This window comes from Argiope bruennichi, chromosome X2 (genome assembly GCF_947563725.1).
Source record: "Argiope bruennichi chromosome X2, qqArgBrue1.1, whole genome shotgun sequence".
In the NCBI taxonomy this organism is placed as follows: domain Eukaryota; kingdom Metazoa; phylum Arthropoda; class Arachnida; order Araneae; family Araneidae; genus Argiope; species Argiope bruennichi.
In genome coordinates this window covers 93,950,860-93,975,018 of record NC_079163.1, presented here as the reverse complement: position 1 = coordinate 93,975,018, position 24,159 = coordinate 93,950,860, and the positions used below count along the sequence as shown (strand labels likewise).

Sequence of the window (24,159 nt, the reverse complement as noted above, 5' to 3'; positions counted from 1 at the left end):
CTTTTAATATGATGTTTATTGTTCTTCCAAAACGTGTTCACTTGTAATTCGAATGTTACTTGTCCTTTGAGGGGAATTTTAATTCCCATTGATGATTAAAATTCTTTTATAGACTTTGCAGTCTATCTTTTAAGCTGAATTGTCTTTATATATATATATATATATATATGAAGATCACCAAATGAAATTTGTAATAAAAAATTAAAATTTAATGAAAAGATTCTGCCAATTTCAAGAATATCATAGTTCTTTATTTTATCTTCGGTCTATTATTTTTATTTACAACAAACTGTGTGTATATACTTTTGTTTCAAAAAATATAAATTAAATTGTTACCCACTTTGGACAAGGAGAAAATCAGAATTTCTTGTTAAATCTCCAGGCTTTCACCTAAATTGCCGCTTATTTCCTAAATAAGAACCAACGTCATATTCAGGTACAATTGTCAAAAAAAAAAAAAAAAAAAAAAAAAAGTGGAACTGATAACTTTTCTACCACCACTTTTATAAATTTTTTTAAAAAAAATCAGTGCTGAATAATAGCTATAAGGAAACTATTATCCAACTAACAGCATAACTATTTTGTCGTAATTAATTGTTTATAATTAAAGATAGTTGCCATATTGGTCGGTAAAAAATTACAGATATCTGCCTTTAAAGCTACAGCAAAATACATGAAATTTTTTGTCAGAAGTTAAATTTTGAGGCATTGTAGAAAACGAAAATAAAGTGTAAAAATTTTGAAAAATTCAGCAGTGATGTACAAATTAACAGACAACTCTGTACGATTAACAGACTACTACTTAGCATGCTACTACGCAATATTGGGCAAGAATTTTTCAACTGCTTCAGCGCAGCAAGATTCAACCTTCTGATAACAAAAATTTCACAAATGTCATTCATTTAGGCCTAGTCTTTCCAAAATAACATTTTCTCAATACACTTACAATTTAATACTGTTCAGTGTAGAAAAGAATAACAAAAATACTAAACCAGTAGGAGTGGTCTCTCCAAAATTTTCTTGCATATACGCCTGGTTATCTCAGGTGTTATCTCAGAAAACGCCTAGCATGGCATTGGCGTATAGTTGTAATAAAATATTAATCTTTGGCATGAATTTAGCCTTTTTACTGAATCTATTGTATGATTCTTGGCGAGTATTTTAATTAGTAATCCTTGGCATGCAGTTAATAGTATCCGAAAATCGGATTTGTGTTTTAGAACGTGTTATTTTCTAACCTATAGAAACCTAAATTTGAAATAGAACTGCATTTGTAGTCTCAAAATCACATACCACATTTCATATATTTAAGTTGTGTTCTTGAGTTATCATGTTTTTGAAAGTACTGACCGACGGATGATCAACCCCTTGTCGGATTTGGCTCAAAATTTGATAGATGCCTACAATATAGATGTTAAATTTGTATACTGAATTTTATTTGTTTAGCTCTCTTCGCTTTGTAGTTATCATGTTAACTTATACTCGAACAGACGGACTTCCTCTAAACAGATTTTACACAAAATTTAATATAAATTTGTAAATTTGATATAAAGACCGTTTATCAAATTTCATCTGTCTAGCTCAAAGCGTTCTTGAGTTATATTTGTCACAGACAGATGGACGGACATTTTCTAAAAATGTGTTTTTCAACTCATTGAGGTATAAAACGGAAAGATTTGCTAAAATCTCGAGTTCTAATTTTTTGACGGTCACAATACTTTCTTTATATTTCGTTATACGAGAAAGTAAAAAGCGCAACGCAAGTGGGCGAATCATAAAATACATTATTTTATTTCCCCCGGTAGGGTCTGTATGATCTCTTTTGTGTATTTATTCACTCCTTCAATTTCTATGTTTGGTTTTGATGAGCAGATGTAAAAGTCGAACTTCCAGCTGTCATATGATTCGCGCCAAATCTGGAATAGAAATCGTCTGCTTGAGGATATGATTGTGATCATGAAAGGTTCAGTGAATGTTTGTGTAGTGCCTGATTATTACGATTACTTGAAAAAATGCGCTTTTATTTTTATCAGATATGAGACTCATCTGTATGCATCTATACTAGAAAAATTTCTGTTTTGTAATATGATCGCAAAAACTGATTATGCTAAACTTGTACTTGAAGTCAATGAAGAAAATTTAAAGAGGTAAGATTTTTAATTAATTAATTTCAACTTTCACTTAGTAATATTGTCCGAATTGAGAGAGATTGAATTTTATTGTTTAAATCGATAACCCGAGCATGGTTTATTGATTACTTTATCGTTTTGTTCAGGTTTTCGAATTCGGAATAAAATATCGACATGTAGTCTTATCATTTCAAGAATGGTGTGTTTTAAAGTTTGTAGATCGGAATTCGTTGTCTCGCAGCTACGAATTGTTCAAATCATTGTCTCTAGGTAAATCAACGATTAACTTCAGGATTAAACATCAGGTTATCTAATAAAGTAAACGCAATATTAAACGAAAAAAAGCAAATAAAGTTTTTGTAAACTTTTTTGTTAGAAAATTAAAGTTTTCTTTTATTTGTATAAAGATGAAACGTATCTATTTTGTCTACAACCTTACAAGGGCAGATTACCGTCTAGGTAAAGAGAACGTAGGAAAGTGGCCCGGGCCCGTAAAGAGGCAGGGCCACTGAGCTGAAGGAAGACGCAGGCAGCTGGATTAAAAATTATAATTAGTTTTGATGCCAAATAAATAAACTTAAAAAATGCATAATATGTTAATTGTAAAATATTATTACTACACTGTATGATAACATTATTTAGCCTTGAATTATTAAAATCATTAATAATAATTAAAAGTGTAAGTAATTACATATTCATAATATATTAAACTATAAATTATTCATTTATTTATTTACATTATATTCCACTTGACAGATCCTATAGACTAATAATTCTAATTTAATAATTATTTTAAATTCATTAGTTTGTTATCATTTATCGTGATAATTAAATGCTTCTATTTGTAAGAAAGGAAATCACCAACTCTTATTATGATTACTTTAAAAACTTTGTCGCTTTAGTCCTTTTTTTTTCTTATGATATTTCCAGATATTTCCATTTTATATGATATATAGATAAATTATTAGGATCTCATTATGTGCACTGTCTGAGGCCGCATAATGCCTAAATCCGCTACTGTGGATAGATGGCATGAAATGAAATGAACAATAAAATAATTAGTTTTATTTTACTGTATGATAATATTTTTTGTTGTCTTATTAGTTAATATTTATATCTGAATCTAAAAAAAAGGTTGATTCAGAAGTTCGAGTAACAAAAATTAATCATTCGCAAACGAGTGAAGAGAGAACGAAATCGTTTACACAGAAAGAATCGGAAGGGAAAAGAATTTTTTTTATTACCAAATCAGAATTTATTAGTAGCGTAATTTACAATTAAAAGCACCAAATGGTTCTGCAACTGATGGTGGATGTGTTACATGAAATCCGACATTGTATAGAGAAACGGCTTGCAAATACTGAAATCTTAAAATTAGCTTTAAATGTAAATTGAAGAAGTTTTATTCATTAATTGGTACATATATTATTTTATATAAGCTATTAATTATGGTATAGTTAGATTCTATGCAATAATTTTGTTACTCTATGTGTGATAAATCCTAGCTCCAGAGGAAAAACAAAAACAAAACTGTTGTTTAATTAAAATAACAAAAACACAGCCTTTGAAACAGCACTATAATTTTATTTTTAAATGTCACTTAGTGGCATCAAAATAATAAAGAGGCTTTCTATGCCTCAGAGTTGATATTGTTTCGAGATATTACTCGCTCGCTCGCACACAAACACACACCTCTATTGTTTTGTTTTTATAAACTTCATTTGCATGGAAACTAAATTAAATGCGGTTATGGAATTTACATTGTTCTTTTCCGAGTAAAGCTTTAATTATCTGTCAAAATCATTTACATAAAACATACAAAATGCCCACTTTAATTGCGATCCAATAGCTAATTTTTAAACCGTTAGAGTTAGGCATATAATTCAATAAAATATTTTTTGGAATGACGTAAGGAATCACATTTTCTGTCATTTCAGTCAATAAATTTTTGTCTGAAAAAATTACGGAATCTAAATTTTTATAAATTTTTCTGGTTCTATTAGTTCATGTTTAATAAAATGTTCCTGGCGCAGTAACATTTCAAACATACAATCTGCCACTCTTCTGGGATCAAAATTCACTGAATTGTGAAGCTTTGAATTTCCTTATTTTAGATCAATCAATGGCCAATTTGAGGAAGCGGAATCCGTTGATTGAATAATCTTCCTTGAGGAAGCCCTCGAAATGGTCTAATATTGTCTGAAAGATTAATATTCAAAGCTTCGTCGCTCGGACAAATTGGTTTCAGAAGTGTGAAATTTCTTCTGTTAAAAATGTCGATGTGTCTGTCAAAAGCGTTTTACTGAATATGATTAATAAGACTGAAAAATTATACAAAAATTTGATTTCGTAATTTTCTGAAATGCATTAAATTGACTGAAACCACACAAAGTATAATTCTTTAAGTTATATAAAGTCTTTTTTTAACTAAATGTATATGCTATTTTTAATGGTTTCAAAATTAGCTGTTGGGTCACGATTAAAGTGGACAGTCTGTATAGTAATACATATTATGTGGTCTTAGAAACTTTTTCTCCCTATTTTTTGAAAGACTATAATAAGGATTGTTAATTTGAATCTCTTATCTTGTCATAACTGTTTAGTAAGTAATATTATTGGACGAATTTGTATAAAGTTATGATGTCAAAGTAATAAAGATATTTTGAAAAGAGAAATATAAATTTATTAAATATCATTTATATTATGCATTGGAAACTTTTATATTCAAATATATAAACATATTGTTTTATTTTTTATTTATTCCTATAAAAACGTGGGGAATAGAGGGTTAAAATCAATAATAGTCATATAATGAATGTTGTAACAAAGTCCTTTGAATACCAGTAATGTTAATTTATTGCTTGCAAATTTCTGAAAGGTTCTACTAAATGAGGTAAGATAAAAAATGATTTTCACAAATTTATAAACTTCAGAGCATTTTAACCTTTGAATTTTCACAAAGTACAAAAAAACTATGGTCAATCCAAAATGCGAGTAAATAGTAGCATTCTTATATTTATAATATGTATCAATTTTTCTTTAAGAAAATATTCAATCTTTTGTTTCAAATTTTGTCAGTTTTCAGCTTCGCAACAGTGTGACGTCATTAACATGATAGATCAGGATTTGCATGAATTAATGAATGCCATTATGTCAACTGTATTTTCTTTTCTTTTTATAAGTAAATTTCATAAAGATTTCTCTTACAGATTTCTCTTTTGTTCTTTTATGCTATACGTTATTATTATTTAAACCATCAGATATGACTAGATTTCCTTACAACAATGAAATAAAATATAAACATAAAAAAATAGAAAGGAAACCCATTGATAGCCTCATTCTTAAGGAGCTCTGAAATACTAACTATATGCGAAATTAATTGGTTAATTTCTGCAGATACATTTTTTTAAACTGTAAAAAATTCAAGTTTTTTGGACTGATTATGTTGTATTAATTTAATATTATAAACCAGTAGAAAATGTAACTTATTATTATTTTTTTTATCTCACATATTTCAATTTCTATTCAATTGAAAGTGCACGTATGTGTTAGGGTTCTGAAGAAGATTAAGATATTTTATTTTAGCTCCAAGTTTGTATCCCGGAATCAGAACAGAAAGAATTGGTTTCAATAAAATTGAAATTTCTCCGACTTAAAACAAAAACTGTTTTGTTACAAAAAATAAACATTTAGATCAATCAGAACAATGTTTCAACTATTATTTAGGAGTTTTAATTTTGGTTAAGTAACAAGAATATATTGCTTTTAACAAGAAAAAAAAACAGTGAGATGTAATTCTAGGTGTTTCATGCAATATTGATATATTTGGCTTTTACGCCAATAAAAATCAAGTCTGCAAGTAATTAACCAACCTGGTAAGGTATTAAATTACAACAACCAAGAGATAGAGGATTTCTTTTTCATGCGTGCTTTTCTGTTAAATTTTCATTCAGTGATATATTAAAATTATTATAATTTGTGATTATAATTATTCAAATAAATTTTAATGGTTCGATTTTAGTAAAAATTATTTCTTCGCAAGTTAAATATTGACGGAATTTTTCTGTGTTGTTCTTCAGTAAAAAAAAAACAAAAAACAAAAAAAAAAACGAATATTTGAAAAATAACTTATTTTGATAGTTTTTCCAGAAAAAAAGTTAATATATTTAATCTTATTAAAATTTAATATAAGATTTCATTATATTAATAAACTTAAATTTTAATTTTCTTAACTTATTTTTAAATTTTCGGTAAAATACTCAAAGAAAGTGTGATGAAAGAACGCAAAACTTCCAAGTTTTTCATCGATTATTTTCAGCATTTAAATTTTAACAGACTTATGATACAATTGTTTCCGATGTTAACTCAAAGCAATATTTTATTTTTTTATGACATATCGGAATGCATTCAGCCGTCTCTTAGAATTTTTCAGTCATTGATGAAAATTATTACTTCGTATTGTTTTCGAAATGAATGGCAAGATTATGAATCTCTCTTTTCTTTAGATTTTGAATGTTTTTGTGCATAAATGTTTTATGATATAGCTGAAGGCTCTTCTATATTATATGCATACAGTAGGCACTGTGGATGGTACTTGAAATCTTTTTCTGTTGTATGTTTGTTTCGTCTGTAATCGGGTATTTCTAAGATCATTATGCAAAAAGTGCCTTAATTTGTCTGAAGAATTTTTGGTAGGAAAATGTGATTTATTCTACTTAGAGTTATCTTTGAAGAAGAATAACACTTATTAAATATAACGAAACAAAGGATTTTCGAAAGACATTTATTTGTTATTGTTGCATTAATTTCTAGTTGTAAAAACGAAAGCACAGTGGTCAAAGCCCATAAATTATCCTGCTTTATATGATGTTCTGAGGCTTAGGTAGATGAATCTTATTCAAACGAACAGAAAAATTAATATAAATAATTATAATAAAATAATATGAAGTATAAGTATATGATTTATGCTTCTATTAATGTTTTGACTTCTGCAGAATCAAAGAAAATATTATGGTTTTCAAGTTTCGAAAATTATTTATTACATTGCATTTATAGAAAATAGAATATCAACAATCTGATTTGGGGTTAAATTATTATATATTTCCTTATAAATTGACAGTTTTTGTTTAGCCTTCGCAATAATTTTTTTGTGTGGTTTTTCATGACATTTAAATTGTATACAATTTAGATTTTATTCTTTTAATTGTCACGACCTCCTTGCTCAGAGTAAAATAGACTTTTAGTTTAAACTTTCGAATTCTAGAACTATGAATTGTAGCTTTTAACAACTCTTTAGATTTACACATACAAAGGCGAACTTTATTAGTTATCGCATCTTCGAAAATGTTTCCTTTATAACCGAAAGAATATTTATTTACATCATTACTCGTGCTTTTTATGCTCACATGTAAAAAACAAATACTAAAAATAAAAATTCGAATCTATTTTGTATTTCACTGATGATTATTTAATTAATTTCCGCTCATTTGTTTTGTATTTTTTTCATCTATACTCGTGATTTTTAAAGAAGTATTCTTCACTCAAGTTCTTTGAGTTACAGTAGAATCCTTTAAAAATAATATTTTTATTTTTAGTAACGCAAGGTGCTTTAAAAAGATCGCCTCTGTTTAAAAATCAAATAAAATATAAACAAATGAAAATACAGAAAAAGATTTTTATTTCTGAAAAATGCGTAAGATGCCATTGTGATTCAAGTTGTTTTGAAAACTGCATCACTTAAGTGACTTCCGCTAATGGTAATATCTTCTCTTTAAAAAGTATGCCATAGTCCTTTGAATCTTATCCCATCATTGACTTTTTGTGTTACTGAAACCTATAGATAGTCTAAAATTAAAGAACAGAGTTGATTCATTCGCGATTTGAGGCATCTCCACTGGAAAAACGTCAGGGTGTCAAATGTAGGGGCCATCCAATAACATCTGTCAGTGAAACAAAATGATCGGCAGCATTTCTTGGAGAATTAATTCCCTGTGTACGTCGTGAGATATGTGATGTGGCATCGTCTTATGGTCGATGGATAATTTAAGATATTATAATTGGAGAAAATCTTCAAACAGCTCATTGTACCGACCAGATGTAACAGTTACAGAAATAATATCCCTTTTTTTTCTGATGGAAATCCGAAGCTCTCAAACTGTTGGGGTTGGTATAAAGAGTGTTGAAAAATGAAAGATAACAGAAACTTGTGCAATAGTATTTCACAAGGTTTGATTTCAAAGTTTTTACTGCTTACAGAAAGACAGGAAGAACTGCATTTCGCATATATAAGAAGGAAAGGAAATGTGTAATGAGCTACAAAAACAGACGATCATTGCATAAATTTGTGACTAAACCTATTCTGAAAGTGGCAGCTGAAAACCATATTTACAAATCCTATTAGCATCAAAATATTATGAAGGGAATTTCAAAATTTCTTCAAATGCAAGTAAAATCTAGACTTATCTGATTATTGCTTAAAAATAATGTTAGAAATGAAATCTGTGACAATTTGATTTTTGGTTGGAAAGATTTTTCTTTCATTAAAAAAAAAAAAGTTTTTTTTTTTTTTTTTTTTTTTTTTTTTTGTAAAAATTGAATTTTGAGGGAAGACTTTCATATGAGATAAAGTACGAAAGCCACATCCTCACATTCAGGCGCCTCTTTTTTTGATGGATTTATTACGTAATCGATTAACGCATCAGTGATCTCGCACATAGGTGAGAATGGTTTCACATTTCAAAGAAAAGAAAAAAGAGGACGTGGAGATGTCATTTTATCGCAGCATAACTTCAGCATTTGGAAAGCAGTATTTAGAAAAGAATTGTTACTAATTCAGTTTGTCTCGTTCTCGTCTTCGTTCTCGTCTTTGTCTCATTTTGTCTCGTTCTAATTCAGTTTGTCGTAGTTCTCGTCTTCTGAGGAACATAGTAATGTTATGGGGCGAATTACCTCCATTTTAAAAGCTTGACATGACTCTTGCGAAGGCTATGCGCTGTGACCTGCAATAACCTCAAAAACTCCTATCTCATTTTCACGTTCCTTTGTGTTGCAATGATAGTTATTCAATTAAACTCCGGGCGGGAGTTTAACGGAAGTTTATAGGACGAGGTAACTTTAATATGCATCTGGTACCCTAAAAATAATTATGGAAATGTAATAGGGCAAGTTCTATGCTACATTAAAAATTCGGGGCTCCACACACACACAAAAACAACAACATAAAAACTAAATTTAGAAAATTATTTTTCCTAGCTTCTTTCGTAACAGTAAAAAATAATGAAATCCGAACTTGGCAAAAAGCCTTACCAGCTCTGCTTTTTATTATTATTTTACAAGAAATAAATAACAAAAAATTATAAGATGCTATTTACTCACACGCGCACGCACACACACACACACACACACACACACACACACACACACACACACACACACACACACACACACACACACACACACACACACACACACACACACACACACATATATTTCGTTCTTTTATCGCTATTCTATTCTTTCGTATATGAAGTACACATATATAACTCTTTAGAATCATGAAAAAAATCCATGAACTTATGTGTCTCTGTGTTCTATTAAAGAGTATAAAAGTTTTTCTTTGAAAACATGGAACATATCAATAAGCGTCGACTGAAGATTTTCAACCGGGTTTTAAGAAGCATTACAAAATCGATAGTTTTGCTTGCCGCTGTGGTTAGATTTAATTGTGTGTCGATCTTGACGGTGGGTTTCTATTCTACATATTTCAATATTTATGAAGAACCTTATTTATAAATTTAAATTCGATAAACCACACAGCAATTTGTGCCATTTTCTACTGTAAAGCGATATGAAAATAAAAATGGCAACATTAATGTTCTTATACCACACAGGGCTTACTTCATTAATTGAATTAAAAAACAAAAAACAAAATATCCTTTATTTGTTTGAAGGATTTTTTAAAGGAAAGATAGAAAAAAAAACTTTCATTTAATGTTTACCTGTTTGTCAGTGTGTCTATTTATCAGTGAAAACGGTAATTCAAAAATGCAATAACATAGGAGAAAAAATTCCCAAGTAGTATTACAACCAAAATTGTTGATTTATGTCAAATTTTGGATAACATTTGCCCACAGGAAGTTTGTCTGCCTATGTATATATGAATGTAAATTGTGCCGTGCAAAAATCAGCATATAATTTTATTACTTGAGATATAAATTTGAATTTCATTTTATTAGAAATCCTACAGGTATCATGTTAACTATTTATTGATTTGCTTAATTTTGTATATGTGAACTCCATATTTGAAACAAAATGTAATTTTGTATATACAAACTCCATAACTGAAAAACGCAAAGAACTACATATATGAAATTCAATATTTGCTCTTGATATCAAAATTGTAAATATGTAACAACTTTTGAATCCAATCGGGCAAAAAACGTAAATTCGATATTCGCATTGTTACGAAACTTTTCATTTTAACATATTTCATAAATATGAGGAAAGTAGAGGAGAGATTATCCATGCCAGTTTTCTAAATATTTTAAACGTAGACATCACGGTCAGTTAGGTCACAATGACAATTTAGAAACGAACCTTCTTTTCTAATATCGCATTTTAACTTGTTTGGTAATTTATTTAACAAGTTTCAAATTAACTATTGTAAAATACTTTTTTAAACTGATATTTGAAAAATAACATGAAATAGCATGAATTTAAAAAGAGAGAGAGAGAGAGAAAAATTAAAATTAATTTCATATATGATGTAGGAAGTTTATGTTTTTAATTTCTCATATAAATACCCTTAGCTTTGCTAGAACATATTGAGGTAAAAATAGTAATTAATGTCTCTTGATGGAGTTTAACTGAAAAAACATTTTCTTTACATAAAAACAGTAGTTGTGTTTTGTTGTGGTTTGTTTTTCTATTTATTAACTGCAACTGTAAACATGTATGACTTCCACAAATGTTTCGCTTTTTTAGGAAAAGAGCTGGGAGTTGCTTATCTTAAGAAAGAATTTGCTTAATAGACGGAAAGTTCGTTTAAGTGTTTATTAAACATTAAAAAAGAAATTAAAAAATGCATGGAGTATCCAAATTCATGATATCATGTTTTTATTGAAAAACTCTTTGCAAACATACATATGATGCGAAGAAATTTCAAATTTTTCACATGTATAAACTATAAGGACAATTTTACAGAAACAAATTTTTCAAATAAATAATTTAGTATCTTTTTATTATTTATTTGGCGAAACTGCAACGGAGCATATTTAAATATATTTGCATTATTATGATCGAAACAATTTTTTTAGTTATTCATTGGAATACAGATATTCCATAAGAATGTCCGATGATTGATGTTGCTGTAGGATCTCATGATGCGAAGGGGCAATCAGCTGCGAATTCTTCATCCAACCAGGGAACATAAGAGAAACTGTGACAACGAGGATCTGCTTGAGGGTCTCTTGGATTAGAAAGAGGTTCAACGGCGGTTTCATTATATTGTTTCAATATTTCAACCATTGATCTCACAATCTATAAAATGAAATAGAATTTTCCTTATATAAATACATACATACACCGGTAAAAATGAATAAATACTTTAAATACATAATACCTCAGCAAAAATAAATGAGTATCTTAAACGTATAAAGGCTTTAAAAATGTATAATAATAAATAAAAAATGACAAAATATGCTGCTGCCATTTGGAAATATGTCCATAACATCCTTATGTTATATTTTTTCAGTATCTCTTTTTCAACTTGTAACTAAAGAAGCCCATTTTAAGAAAGTACAATAAAAAGTGATCCATAAAACCCTTCTTAATTTTGCTTTCAGTCACTCTATTTTTATCTCTATCATAGCCATTTCCTTCTTTGAAATGCTGGTGAACTATTTTAAATAAGATGACTTACAATATTTTTTCCATTAGAAGAGTAGTGAATATGTTCTCTTCTACAGGAAAATCATGTAAACCCTCTTTAGAAAAAAGGATTTTATAAAAATAAGGTCTTGAGTTCAATCCATATGTTTTGCTGTTTACTATACGACTATACTTGCTTCTTGTGAAGGGCTATTTTCACATAAATGTTGATATATGCTCTTATTTATAAATGATACTTCCTGAACTAAATTAAACTGAAATCAAGGTTTCTTTAAAACAGATCAGATAATAATATGATTTTAAAGAATTTAATTTCCTTAAAAGTTTAAGTTTATTATGCGAGAATCATTGTGTTTTGAAACTTTAGAAGCAATAATCAAGGATTGATGTTTGTAAGTTAACACTCAAGCTCTCCCGACAAATATTCTATCGATGATGAATAAGTGGAAGATAAAAGAAAAATATTTAGAATTAAAGAATGATGAAAACTTTAAACGACATTTATATTCTTCTACATCTAGGCCGGCATTACGATTACACAGAACATAAACCGTCATCATATTCAATAGTTCCTTATTGTCAAGTATATATATATCATTCTTTTAGAAAGCGCAAAAGTGTGACTAAAAATTTTTGTTTTCTTGTTGCGCATTCCAGCACTTCTCTGAGATATCTGAAATGCGCAGTGTCTAAAGTTTCTTTTCCCTTCTTTATAAAGTTGACGTTATAACTGTCGACCAATCAATGTGAACAGCATTGTGCTAATTTGTAATAGGGAAATTTCTTTAAAGTCATTACGATTGGATGATGTAGTATTAATATTCACACATGGCAATTTTAGGCTGAATTAATTTGTATTCTGAAATAAATGTTTTCTTCCAAATTTGTGACCAGTATCTCAAAATTTAAAACTAAGTATATCTCTTCAGAATTTTTTGATAGAAATATAAAATTTTGTGTATGCATAATGTAAGAGAAAATGTATACTATTTCCAACCAAATGTATACTATTTCCACTTTGACAATATGGTGGCCATATAAAAATTTATTTTTTGTACTTTTTTTTATCATTCCTCTGTACAGAAGTCAAAGTATTTTAATACAATTGTCTACCTTATTTAATGAAACTTTGTAACTGGAAGTATGTGTTTAGAATTAATATTTAGAGAAGTAAAAATTTGTTCTACTTTTTTGGCCCACTTTGTATATACACACTTATTTCAAAATGCAATCACCTAGCGTTTTCTAGAAAAACATTATTTTAGAAGCCCCGCTTATATAGCTGTAAAATTAGTTTTATTTTATGGCTTGAATATTTCGTGGAATTGAGATTAGAATAAAGGTCCTGTTTACACGAATCTCGACTTTTGACAAAAAATTTAGGAAAGAAAAAAACGAGAAAATGTACAGTTACCAATACAATAATATCAATAAAATGTAAAGGTATATACTTTACATTTTATTGGTGTTATTTACATTTCCCAGCGTGAAATATGCATAGATTGAGAACGAATTGAAAATTAACTTTAAATCATTAGCAATGCTTTCAAGAAAATAGGCAGTAATTTGCTAATGCTTCACCTGCGATTAAAATTTTAGCTCCTAATACTGTATCTAAGAATGAAGCATTTTAATGTAGTATATGAAGGCGTTGCATTTACATGTTGATTGCATGCACATGAGATGATGTATTGAAATATGACAGTAAATGAACAAGAACGGAATAAAGTAGGTTTTCCTATTTAGAATAAAATGAGGTAATTATTTGAGATTTGAGTGAATTTCAATAATGCTTAATCTTTTTTAAATAAAAATATGTTTTTTCTGAGGATCAATCAGCATTTATTTTTAAAATTACTTATATGGCTACTGTTTTATCTATTTTATCCAGACCGCTTATTATTTTGCAAAAAATTGAGATTAATGTATCTTTAAATAAAAAAAAAATTGATATCTATTTAAATCTGAATGTAAAATACCTTCTGCGTATTTCGTTTTCTTCTGTTATATAAAAAAATAAAGTTAACCAGCAAGATATAAGGATTAAATTTTGCATTGAATTGAAAAATCTACTCCAGTTTATTCGATTGAATTTGCATTATTCCCATCAAAATTTTAATTTTTATATATATCTTCTGCATGGAAAAATTATAGATGTCTTTCTTTAATTAAATTTTTGAAACAAATTTATTACATTATATTTATTATTTTCAATAATCTTCTGGAATGTGGTAACAGTCGCTTGTTTCAAAAGAGCAATAATTAGGGTCATCAAAATTTTTCCATGGAATCTTCGTTTCGTTATCAAAAACACAGAATTTTATTCTCACTTTGATATTGGTTGCCATATGTCGTACGTTGTCAATGCGCCAAATCTTATATAGAAAGATAAGTTTTATAATGTTACTGTCATAATGCTTGAGTGCAAATAGAATAGTTAATGAGGGGGGGGGGGCAAATGCGACTGAGCGCATATGACACACAATCTTTTCGCCATCTTAATGAGTAAAAAATCTAAATAAATTTTTTGAAAAGTCAAATTTTCGGTAGAAATGAGAAGTGCTAAACATTTGACTAAATGTACACTTACCCTTGGATACTTTTGCGCTAAGTTGTTGTATTCGCAAGGATCAGCTGCAATATTGAAAAGACAAGGACTCTGATTTGGGTCGCATCCTCCATTACCATCAGGAGGAGGCTGCATGCAATTAATTGTAGCGTTTATTCTCCATAAGTCTGGAGTCTTAGAAATCCAAAAGTTAAATTCTTCGAGAATTCTCTTGACTAGTGTGCCATTGTTAAACACCCATTCGTCCACTGAATCGGGTGTTGTCATATCATCCAATCCGCTTGGCTTAAACCAATTGGCAGTCGCATCATCTGTTGTTCCAACGATTAATTTATAATCTCCTCTTCGAAGAGCAGACATTCCACTTATAGGATCGATATTGTGTAAAATTTCGATTCTTGGGGAAGGTAAATTATTAACAAGTTCTTTCCACATGTTTATACCATCAATTTTTCCTAAGTCACTAACATCACCTTCTGAAATGTAATGCAAAATCATGAGAACTAAAGGAAAAAGTAGTTATAATAAGAAAAAAGTAGATTACAGCAATAATGAGACAAAACATAACGCTTATATAAATTGGATAATTTATTTGGATATTGCAATCGATCTAACTGAGACATGCGCAGAATAAATCTCATTGAAATTATACAATATGTTTAAATGGACATTAGTTTTAGCAATAGGAAGGGTAGGGAAATGCCAAGATTTAGCTTTAAAAGTCAATACTGATCTAAAGGTATCTTGGCTAGTGGATACTGCTTAGAGCTGTTATCGCCGATATCGTGCATAACAATAATAAAGTAATTATACATGAAGCAAAATATTTTTATTTTGATAGTAAGAAATGAGAATTAATTTTCAAACTACAAGCGAACTTCGTAAATTTTACAACTTGGTGGATTAAAGTTAAAAAGAAAGGAAAGAAAATAATTATGAAATGCATATTGAAAAAAAAAAATAATTTTCATTACTGTATCAAATCATATAAAAATTCTTTTATTAAAAACCATGTGGTGAAAACAATAATCATAAAATAATGAAGGCTTCACGAAATGATTGCTTCGGCGACCCGAGGAATCTTGATTTTCTAATTGAAGCTCCATGAGATATTATATATATAATTTTTTCTAATTTTGTTTGCATTTATTTACTTTAAAATTCTTACTGGAGCGAATTTGATTTTTGGCAGCTGCTTACACAAAATCAAAGTGAAAAAAAAATTATGTTTACATAAAAAAATATTGCCCGAAATTCAGTGTGGAAAATGATGTGGGTGTAGCTATATCCAGTTTAATTCCACAATTTGAGAAAATATTTAGTGATCAACAGACTTGCCCTTCACATTGATTATTATATTAAACTTTGATCAGTAAATTTTTATGTGCCCAAATATATATTTATTTATATTTAATATATATATTACAGATTTATTTACATATTTTATCTCGTTTTATAAAAGTTATTGATTATTTCGTAAAAACTATTTGTTGTCTTATGCAACGTGCTTCGAAAATATATAGCCATTAAGGATGCCGAGCTCATTGCTCTAAGTGAATTGGAAATTTAACAATATTTGTTATTATTATTAAAGAATTTCTATCTTATAATATACATTATGGATTAAATTTCTTGTCGAATTTTTTTAGCTCACAACGATTTTTTTTAATCTTCAGAAAAAATTTCAGATTTTTAATATATTAATAATAGGTAGTTAAGTTTTTTCATTTTATTTATGTTTTTTAACCTGGATTTTATAGCTCTTAATCCGAGTTATTGTGGAATATTATCAGTTTTCTTCAATTCGCTACCAAATACTTCACATTCGGAATACAGATTTAATTAAACTTGATTGATTAATTCGTATTTAAATTCTGAAAATATTACAATATCGTATTGTCATCGAGTATGTTGTCACTGAACTGTTCAATATTTTGGAACTCTGACACACAAGGAAGTGATAGAAAAACACATTTCACAATTTCCTCTTTACTAACATGAAAGAAATTAAAATAAAAGTGTACAAACAACAAAAGTTTTTCAGCACGTTATACAATAACGTGAGTAATTATATAATCGAAACAAATGTCACAAGAATCCGTGACGAACCTGGTCAGGTCATGATTACGTGGAATTCGTTCAAGCCTTTGGATACTGTGCATTAAATCGACTTTATCGCCATATTGCATTGCTGGTTAAGTTTATCGGATGATTGGTTAAGCCTTTTTACGCCAATATGTGGTTAAAGTTAGGATAACTAGAGGCCCTCTCGAATGTCCCCCTTGTCATCTGATCAAGGTTTAAAATTTTTATGTTCGTCTCTAATAATTCATGTGTAATTCTAAACCTGATATTAATCCAAAAATTTAATAAATATTTGCAAATATTAAAGAGAAAAATCATTGTTGCTACATTTTTTAAGAAATAATTTTCTTAGAATTTGGTGTATGGCATCGAATCTTACTTAATAATATCTTAATGTATTAGAAATTGCATTGTATTTTAAACTATCGATGAAAATATTCTATGCTGATACTAAGAGTCAGATTTATGATTTATATATTCTTCTTCGGCTTTAGCATATACATTAATCAAAATTAATTTACTTTCTCACTCTAAAACTTACCGATAGCTGCGTAGAGAGTCGGCAACCAATCCGAAGCATGCATGAGCTGATTGGATGTTCGTGGTTCTTTTAACCCAAGAATAGGACTCCAGATAAAACAAGGAACTCTAATGGCTCCTTCCCAGGAACTTCCCTTTTGACCCCTTAATGGCCAGTTAGAGGCTGCTCCTTTTTGATAGCTTCCAGTGTCACCTCCATTGTCGGACGAAAATACTATAATGGAATTATCTAAAAAGCCTCTTTGATTAAAAGCGCTGATAATTTTTGCCACTGACTCATCCAAAGCAGAAACCATTCCTAGAAAGGAATATAATGATAAGAAAAATCGATCATGACTGAAATATTAAAATAAGTACATTTTCTGATTTAAAATACGAATTTTAAAACTAGTTTGCGATTCCAAATAGGAGCAGGCAGAAAAACACTGTGGTTACGGAGACTCTCACCGGATCTTTTTGTTTTAGAATTTCCAGATTTATAAGAAGGAACAATTTTAAAAGAGTTTTGAATTGAACGATTTTTTAAAAATTCTTTAAATGAATATTTTAATAATTTTTATTATTGTGTTTATTTTATTAGTTAATGCTCAAATTTTTCATAAGTTACTTCTGCAAATTTCGAGTAACGGTACAATGTTTTAGTTGGAAAGGAAGTCGAGTCATTTTCCCTACTAGATAAAGGAACCGAGAATGAAAAATGTCCAAGAAATCTTATTTTCCAATCAGTGTCATGTGCTTCTTTAGTGAACTGTTCACATTCATAATAACGAGAATTTGCAACATTCATAGCATCTAAATTATTGTTTCTGTATTTCTATATCATTAATATCTGATTAGAAGAATAATTTTCTTTGAATGTGCATGGAATTGGTTTCATGAATTATTTTTTAGTTCTCAGAAGAACTTTTTCGCCCAGACTCTTCTTTATTGTAAACGAAAACAAGAAAAATCTAGCATTAAAAGTTTTAATATTAATTAATAAAAAATTATTAATTTCCAAAATAAATATTTAAATATTTATAGTTCTTTTCGTAATTATCATTAATTAATGTTCCACTTCAATTCACTTCTGATGTTTTGGGTAACAATACAATTTTTACTACTGAATTAGATTGCAAAAAATTTTCAATCAAAGAAAGAGCCTATAAAGAAAAAATGTTGAAGAAGCCCTAATTTAAAGTACTGTATAACCTTTTAGCTCTTTATAATATTAGAGTTTATTCATTTATTAAAATGAATTTCTTGTAAACACCAGATTTATTATTTTTGCACATTTAAAAATTCACTTTAAGTATCATTATTTTACCTTAAGGAAGAATTAGTATCCCGGCCTTGTTTGGCACTCGGATTCTTAAGAGCGAATACACACTCTTTAATTTATACATAAAATATGGGATGCCCATTTAAGTCTTTTACCGTTGCTTAGTTTCAGAACATGCAGCTATAGTCTATAGTCTTAAAAGTGGTGTCTAAATATAGAAAAGTGAATGCATTACGAAGTGAAAACGTATATATCGCCACCTAGTGGTAAACTTTGCAGTTAGTATCCCTAACTAGAAAATTGTAATAAAATAGAAGGAAAAAAAAGGTTAAATACAATGACTCAGTGGATTCCAAAAATAAATTGGTGGATCGCATTTAAATTGTATTACGTGAATACGAGGTTCTTTATGTATTAGATATTTGGATTACCAGCATATGTTCTCCTCTTGGCATCTTGAATGTGAGCGTTTTTCGCTACATAAGTGAGAGGAGCTTGTAACGGCAAATACTCATTTCCAGAGTGGGGTGCCAAATGGGATAAAAAAAGAAATAGTGGCTGCAAAAAAAAAACAACAGATATATAATTTTTTAACAATGAATATAATACTTCGTTATATGCTATATTTCAATAGTTTATAATAATTTTAAACAGTTAACAGTTTTTAGCCGAAATTTGCGTGTAACAACTTTAAACCAAATAACAATCTTACCATAATTTTGGCAGCTTCGTTAAACTGAAAAGAAATAATATTGATGGCTGGGAATATTTGGTTTGTTATGCCCATCTTTCTATGTGTGATTGACTATTTAACAGGGACCTTTTAGAAATGAAAACAAATAAATGTTGTCTTCACCTATTTGAACTACTTTTAAAAAATTGCATATTTTATGTTGGCTTTAAGTTTATTTAAGTTAGTTAAATTGATGCCTAGTTTTGAAGTAACACGAGACTGGTTTGGGACAAATCATGTACTTTAGAATCATGGCCAAATGAAGCGGACATCACCTGAACCACCGTTGCTTCACTAAGCTTAAACGCCACAAAAGAAGGCGCATAACTTTATCTCTGCATATCTATGCCAGATTTGATCGTGGAACAATTTTCTTTTAAAATGTAAGAGTGTCGAAAACATTTTACTAAATATGATAAATTGAACCGTGCAATTGTATAAAAAATTAAAATTCGTACTTTTTTTCAGAAATACGTGTCTTGACGGCAACAACACAAAATATAATTCTTTATGTCATTTAAAATATTTGTCCAACTGGAACTATATGCCTATCTCTAATGATTTGGAGATGCCCTGTTTGGCCACTATTAGAGTGGATACTTTGTATAAGAAACATAAGAACTTTACATAAGAAAAACTAACAAATTTCAACTAATTTTTAATGAGTAGTAATTCTTAACATTTTGGAAAGCAGTGGAATTGTTTAAAATTTGCATATGAACAACATTTACTTATTATGAAATCTATTATTCTTAAAGCACTTACTTACTTCTGATTCATTGTGCGATGTTATAATATCTAAAGCTCGGTCTGTGAAAACATCTGTAGCATATTTTCCTCTCATTTTTTTGACTGTTTCCATCCCATCTTGAAGATCTATACCATAAAAAGGCTGAAATAAAGTTAGGTAAACATGAATCATGTTTTAAACAAGTGCTTACGTTAATTTTCATTAAGAAAATTTTACTTGTAGAAATTAAAACATCATTTCAACCTAAGTAGAAGCTAGAATATTACAATTGACCATTGATTTATGTAGTAAAACTTCCTAATAAACGCCAATAAAAAATGGTGTGAAATTTATGAATTTTTAAGGGTGAAATATATTTTCATCCTTATGTCTGCAATCAATAACCTGTCCTGTTTTATTTTTTTATCAAGATATTTGATTAATTTTATTATTTTATTTGTATATTTACCATCACAGTAGAGATTGCTTAAGACAAATATAAAGAAAAAATATCAAAATTTCAGAATAGTCTTACAGAAGTTGTGCTGTCAGTAACTTACTGTGTTAATATATAACTTCCATTTGGGAAAAGAAAGTGAACAACCTTTACTTCATTTACTTGTGAGATAGCAGAACACATGAAAATTATTGGGGGGGGGGATGAGATGGCTTTTAAGGTTGGATATGAGTTCAATGGTGATTCTCAGAGAATAGTCGGTTGATAGATGTAATTCTCTCACCATTTCACACATGTGTCTGATGAAACAAAGGCAGGGCATTCAATAAAGATGATGATTTCTTCCAATACATTTCTACAACGTTTCCTGAACTGAATGAAAAGCTAGTGGATTGTTTGATGTTCTTAAAATTCGTAAACTTTTTAGAGCCAACATTTTCAGAATCTCTGATTGATATTGTCTTCTGCTTAATCATGTTTCAGCTTAGTTATTGAAAATATTTTGGGTAACCACACAGCAGAGAATTACGAAGAACTGATGCAAAATTTGCTTAAAATGTTTGAAAAAATTGATGCTAATATGAGCTCAAAGGTATGTTTTCTATGTACGCAATTTGAGCAATTTTGATTTGTAGAAATTTATCTCTTTATTTCTTTTATTAATAGTGTTTTAAATTTTGCATCAGATAGTTTGATGCATTTTATTCTATCAATACTAAATTGCAAATCAATTCCATCATTAATGAATCACTATGAAATATCATTTGTTATAATATCAGTGATGAGCTGTTTTATTAATAATATATCTTCTTTAAGAGAATCATGAAACTCAAACTTGTAATACCTAAAATGCCGAATAGAAAATGCAGTTGACCTTATTAGTAAATGTGATCTCAAAAAATGTGCTGCTATTAATAATTAAAAACTGTTATGAAACCGAAACTTGCAAGCCTGACAATACTCTTGTACCGTACTTTCAAATACTACTAAACTGTTAAGTTATATCTGATCAAAATTCTTTCACTACTAATATGACCTTATTGTATTTTTAGATATTTTCAGAACACGTTTCGCTAGCAAGTTCAATCTTTCATCTTCAAATAAATAATATTTCTGTATTTTAGAAAAGAATGAATATCCTTAAATATCATACGATAAGTTTCATTCGTATGTTCTTAACATACTTTTAGTAACATGAATAAACTATTTATTTAATACGTAGGTACTTACTGGGGCGTTTGGATCATCTGCTTTGTCATAGTTAGTATAATCGTAATAATCTATTTGTTCATTATAAAATCCAAAAAAAGTATCAAATCCTCTACTGGTTGGCGTATAATCCTTTTTTGAATAGCCTAGATGCCACTATAAATAACAGAAAATTTTAGAACTGATATTAATATAAATTTATTTAGAAAAAAACCAGTAATAAAATCTAATTTTGTAAAAATACTCCAAAGGATAAAAAATTATTTTTTGAAAGAAAAAACTGCATTCAGAATGTTGTAGTGAAGAAAACATTAAAGAATTCAAAAGCTTCGAAAAAGTCTGACAGCACGAAAGGAATTCATGCTTTTTAAGGAATTTTGTCTTTGTTTTCTTTTATCCAAAAGCTACAGAAGAGTCTTAATTTCTCTGTTTTGAGAATATGATCTAAGTAATATCAAAATGCTTTACTAAGAATTGAAAAATCGATCAAGTATATGTTTGTGAAAAAAACAAGGACATTATACTTTTCTATCATCTGAGTTAAAAGACTTAGTGGCAAATAAATTTCTATTAGATTAATATTTACAGCTTGATTTTAAAATATAAAAATAGTATAAAAATTGTTTAAGTATTCATTATATTAACTAGATTTTCAATTAGATTTTTTTTTCTAAATTAATCGAAACTGCATAGTTTAAGACAGCTTCACGTAGACAAGCATTTGCTTTTGTAATATATTATCTGAGATAATATGGTCATTTGGTAATGTCAGCGTTAGCTTAAACTTTTACGAAAGAATGACTTTACTATTTTGAATAATAATAATAATAATAATAATAAAAAGTTAAGAAAATACTATCGTAGCGTGTCGATTTGAATTAGTCCAATAATGTTTCCTGCAGTTGAAGAAATTTATGTCTTCTAGCTTTCAAGAGATGTTCATATTTTGATCATCTTGTGCGGTAAGTGAATTTAAAAAATATAATTCACTACTGAAATTCTTAAGTTTTTAATTCTCTTCAATAACATCTAATTAGTTTTCTCAAATCATTTACTGTCTTACATAAATCTCAAGAACTGAAGAGGAATGAAGCCCCTAGTGATTGTAATAATTGCATACCGTTATATCTTGCCAATTCAAGAATATTTTAAAATTCTTATTCTGTTCGTACTCTTTTGTTTTTTAGCGATGATCTCAAACGTTTTGATCATTTGAATTTTTGACAATATTTTGGAAAAGTTTTTGATTTTTAGTCTCTTTATAAAAATACTGATGTTGTGTTTTTATTATTATTATTATTATTTTTTTGCTTTTGTAATAAAATTCCTTAGAACTGGATTTTTTTAAGGAAAACTGGAAAATGATCGAATAAGCTCCACAGGAAATAGTACCTTCAAAATGGTTTTCTGTGATACATGGACACATAATATTAATAATCACACGTTTTTAATGTTTTCAACTTTACCACAACCATTAAAATTTTAGTTTGAAATAAGAATGCACATATTACCTTCAGGTACCTCTCATGTAAATACATAATTTCGAAAAATGTGTTCTAAAACGATACTGTTTTTTAAATTATGATTTTAAGAAAACAATGTATCCTGGTATAATAGAACTGGAACGTTTGAGATTTTGGTATAAGAATTATCATGATATTCAACATTTTCAATCCAATATTTTACAATTTATCAGTCAAAAGATCAAATTATATTAATGATTTAATAAAGACAAATGCTAGCATTGTGAAATTCAGATCAAATGCCACATAATTAAGACAATGATATACGTACTTTTCCAATCATGTTGGTTCTGTAGCCTTTATTTTTAAAATGTTCTGGCATTATCATTACTTCCAAGGGTAAACTTGTAGGTTCCCCACTTTTAATAATGGAATGTTGAAGTCCTGAAAGATATTTCCTAACGCTTTAAGCAAAACTCAAAGGCACAAAATAATGTGGAATGAAATAAAAAATACTGTACAGATGTAAATGAAAAACAAATATGAATACTTTTGTACTTATTGACGAAATTCTCACACATCTCTGTTCATAAACATAAATGAAATGTTTTGATGATCTAAGTTTTTAGTAATTCTGGAAATTGAACTTAATGAGTAAGATTTAACTAGAAGCTATTACGCATTAACTTTTCTCAGTTGGAGAAAAGTAGGAGCATTAATTATATTTCCCTCTAGTGTTTCAAAGTGTGAAGGCGTTTAAAAAGATTGTAGCGATCTATAATGTTTTGTTTTTTAGTGTTTCCAGAAATTGAACGGAAGGAACAAGATTTTGCTAGATGCTCTTAAATGTTCATCTTCTTTAGTCGTAAAAGGTTTTAAAAAATTTATCGGTATTTTCTCCTTGTTCCAAACTGAATATTTAAATCCGTTCGAGAAATTTCTTCTGAGAGTCTTGCATATTCTCTATTCAATCCATCTATGATTTCAAGTTTGCTGTTCATCTGCCAGCTGTTTGGTAACTGATAATTGCAACAAAGCACAATGGCACCAATGGAGTCTCGAGAAGAAATACAACCTCACTAAGCTTTTCTGTTA

At 28.7% G+C, this 24,159-nt stretch overlaps 1 protein-coding gene across 1 annotated transcript in view; it reads right to left on the bottom strand.

Annotated features, from left to right (window-relative positions):
• Positions 1-11,294: 11,294 nt before the first annotated feature.
• LOC129959822 (uncharacterized) overlaps positions 11,295-24,159 on the bottom strand; it is a 60,331-nt gene continuing 47,466 nt past the window's right edge. Inside the window, exons 15-21 of the mRNA XM_056072715.1 lie at positions 23,396-23,508; positions 21,623-21,757; positions 19,975-20,097; positions 18,904-19,030; positions 17,213-17,509; positions 14,608-15,062; positions 11,295-11,666 (exon numbers count right to left, since the gene is read on the bottom strand). Coding sequence (XP_055928690.1) covers positions 11,505-11,666; positions 14,608-15,062; positions 17,213-17,509; positions 18,904-19,030; positions 19,975-20,097; positions 21,623-21,757; positions 23,396-23,508 — 1,412 coding nt within the window. The 3' untranslated portion in view covers positions 11,295-11,504. The remainder of the gene's footprint in view (positions 11,667-14,607; positions 15,063-17,212; positions 17,510-18,903; positions 19,031-19,974; positions 20,098-21,622; positions 21,758-23,395; positions 23,509-24,159) is intronic.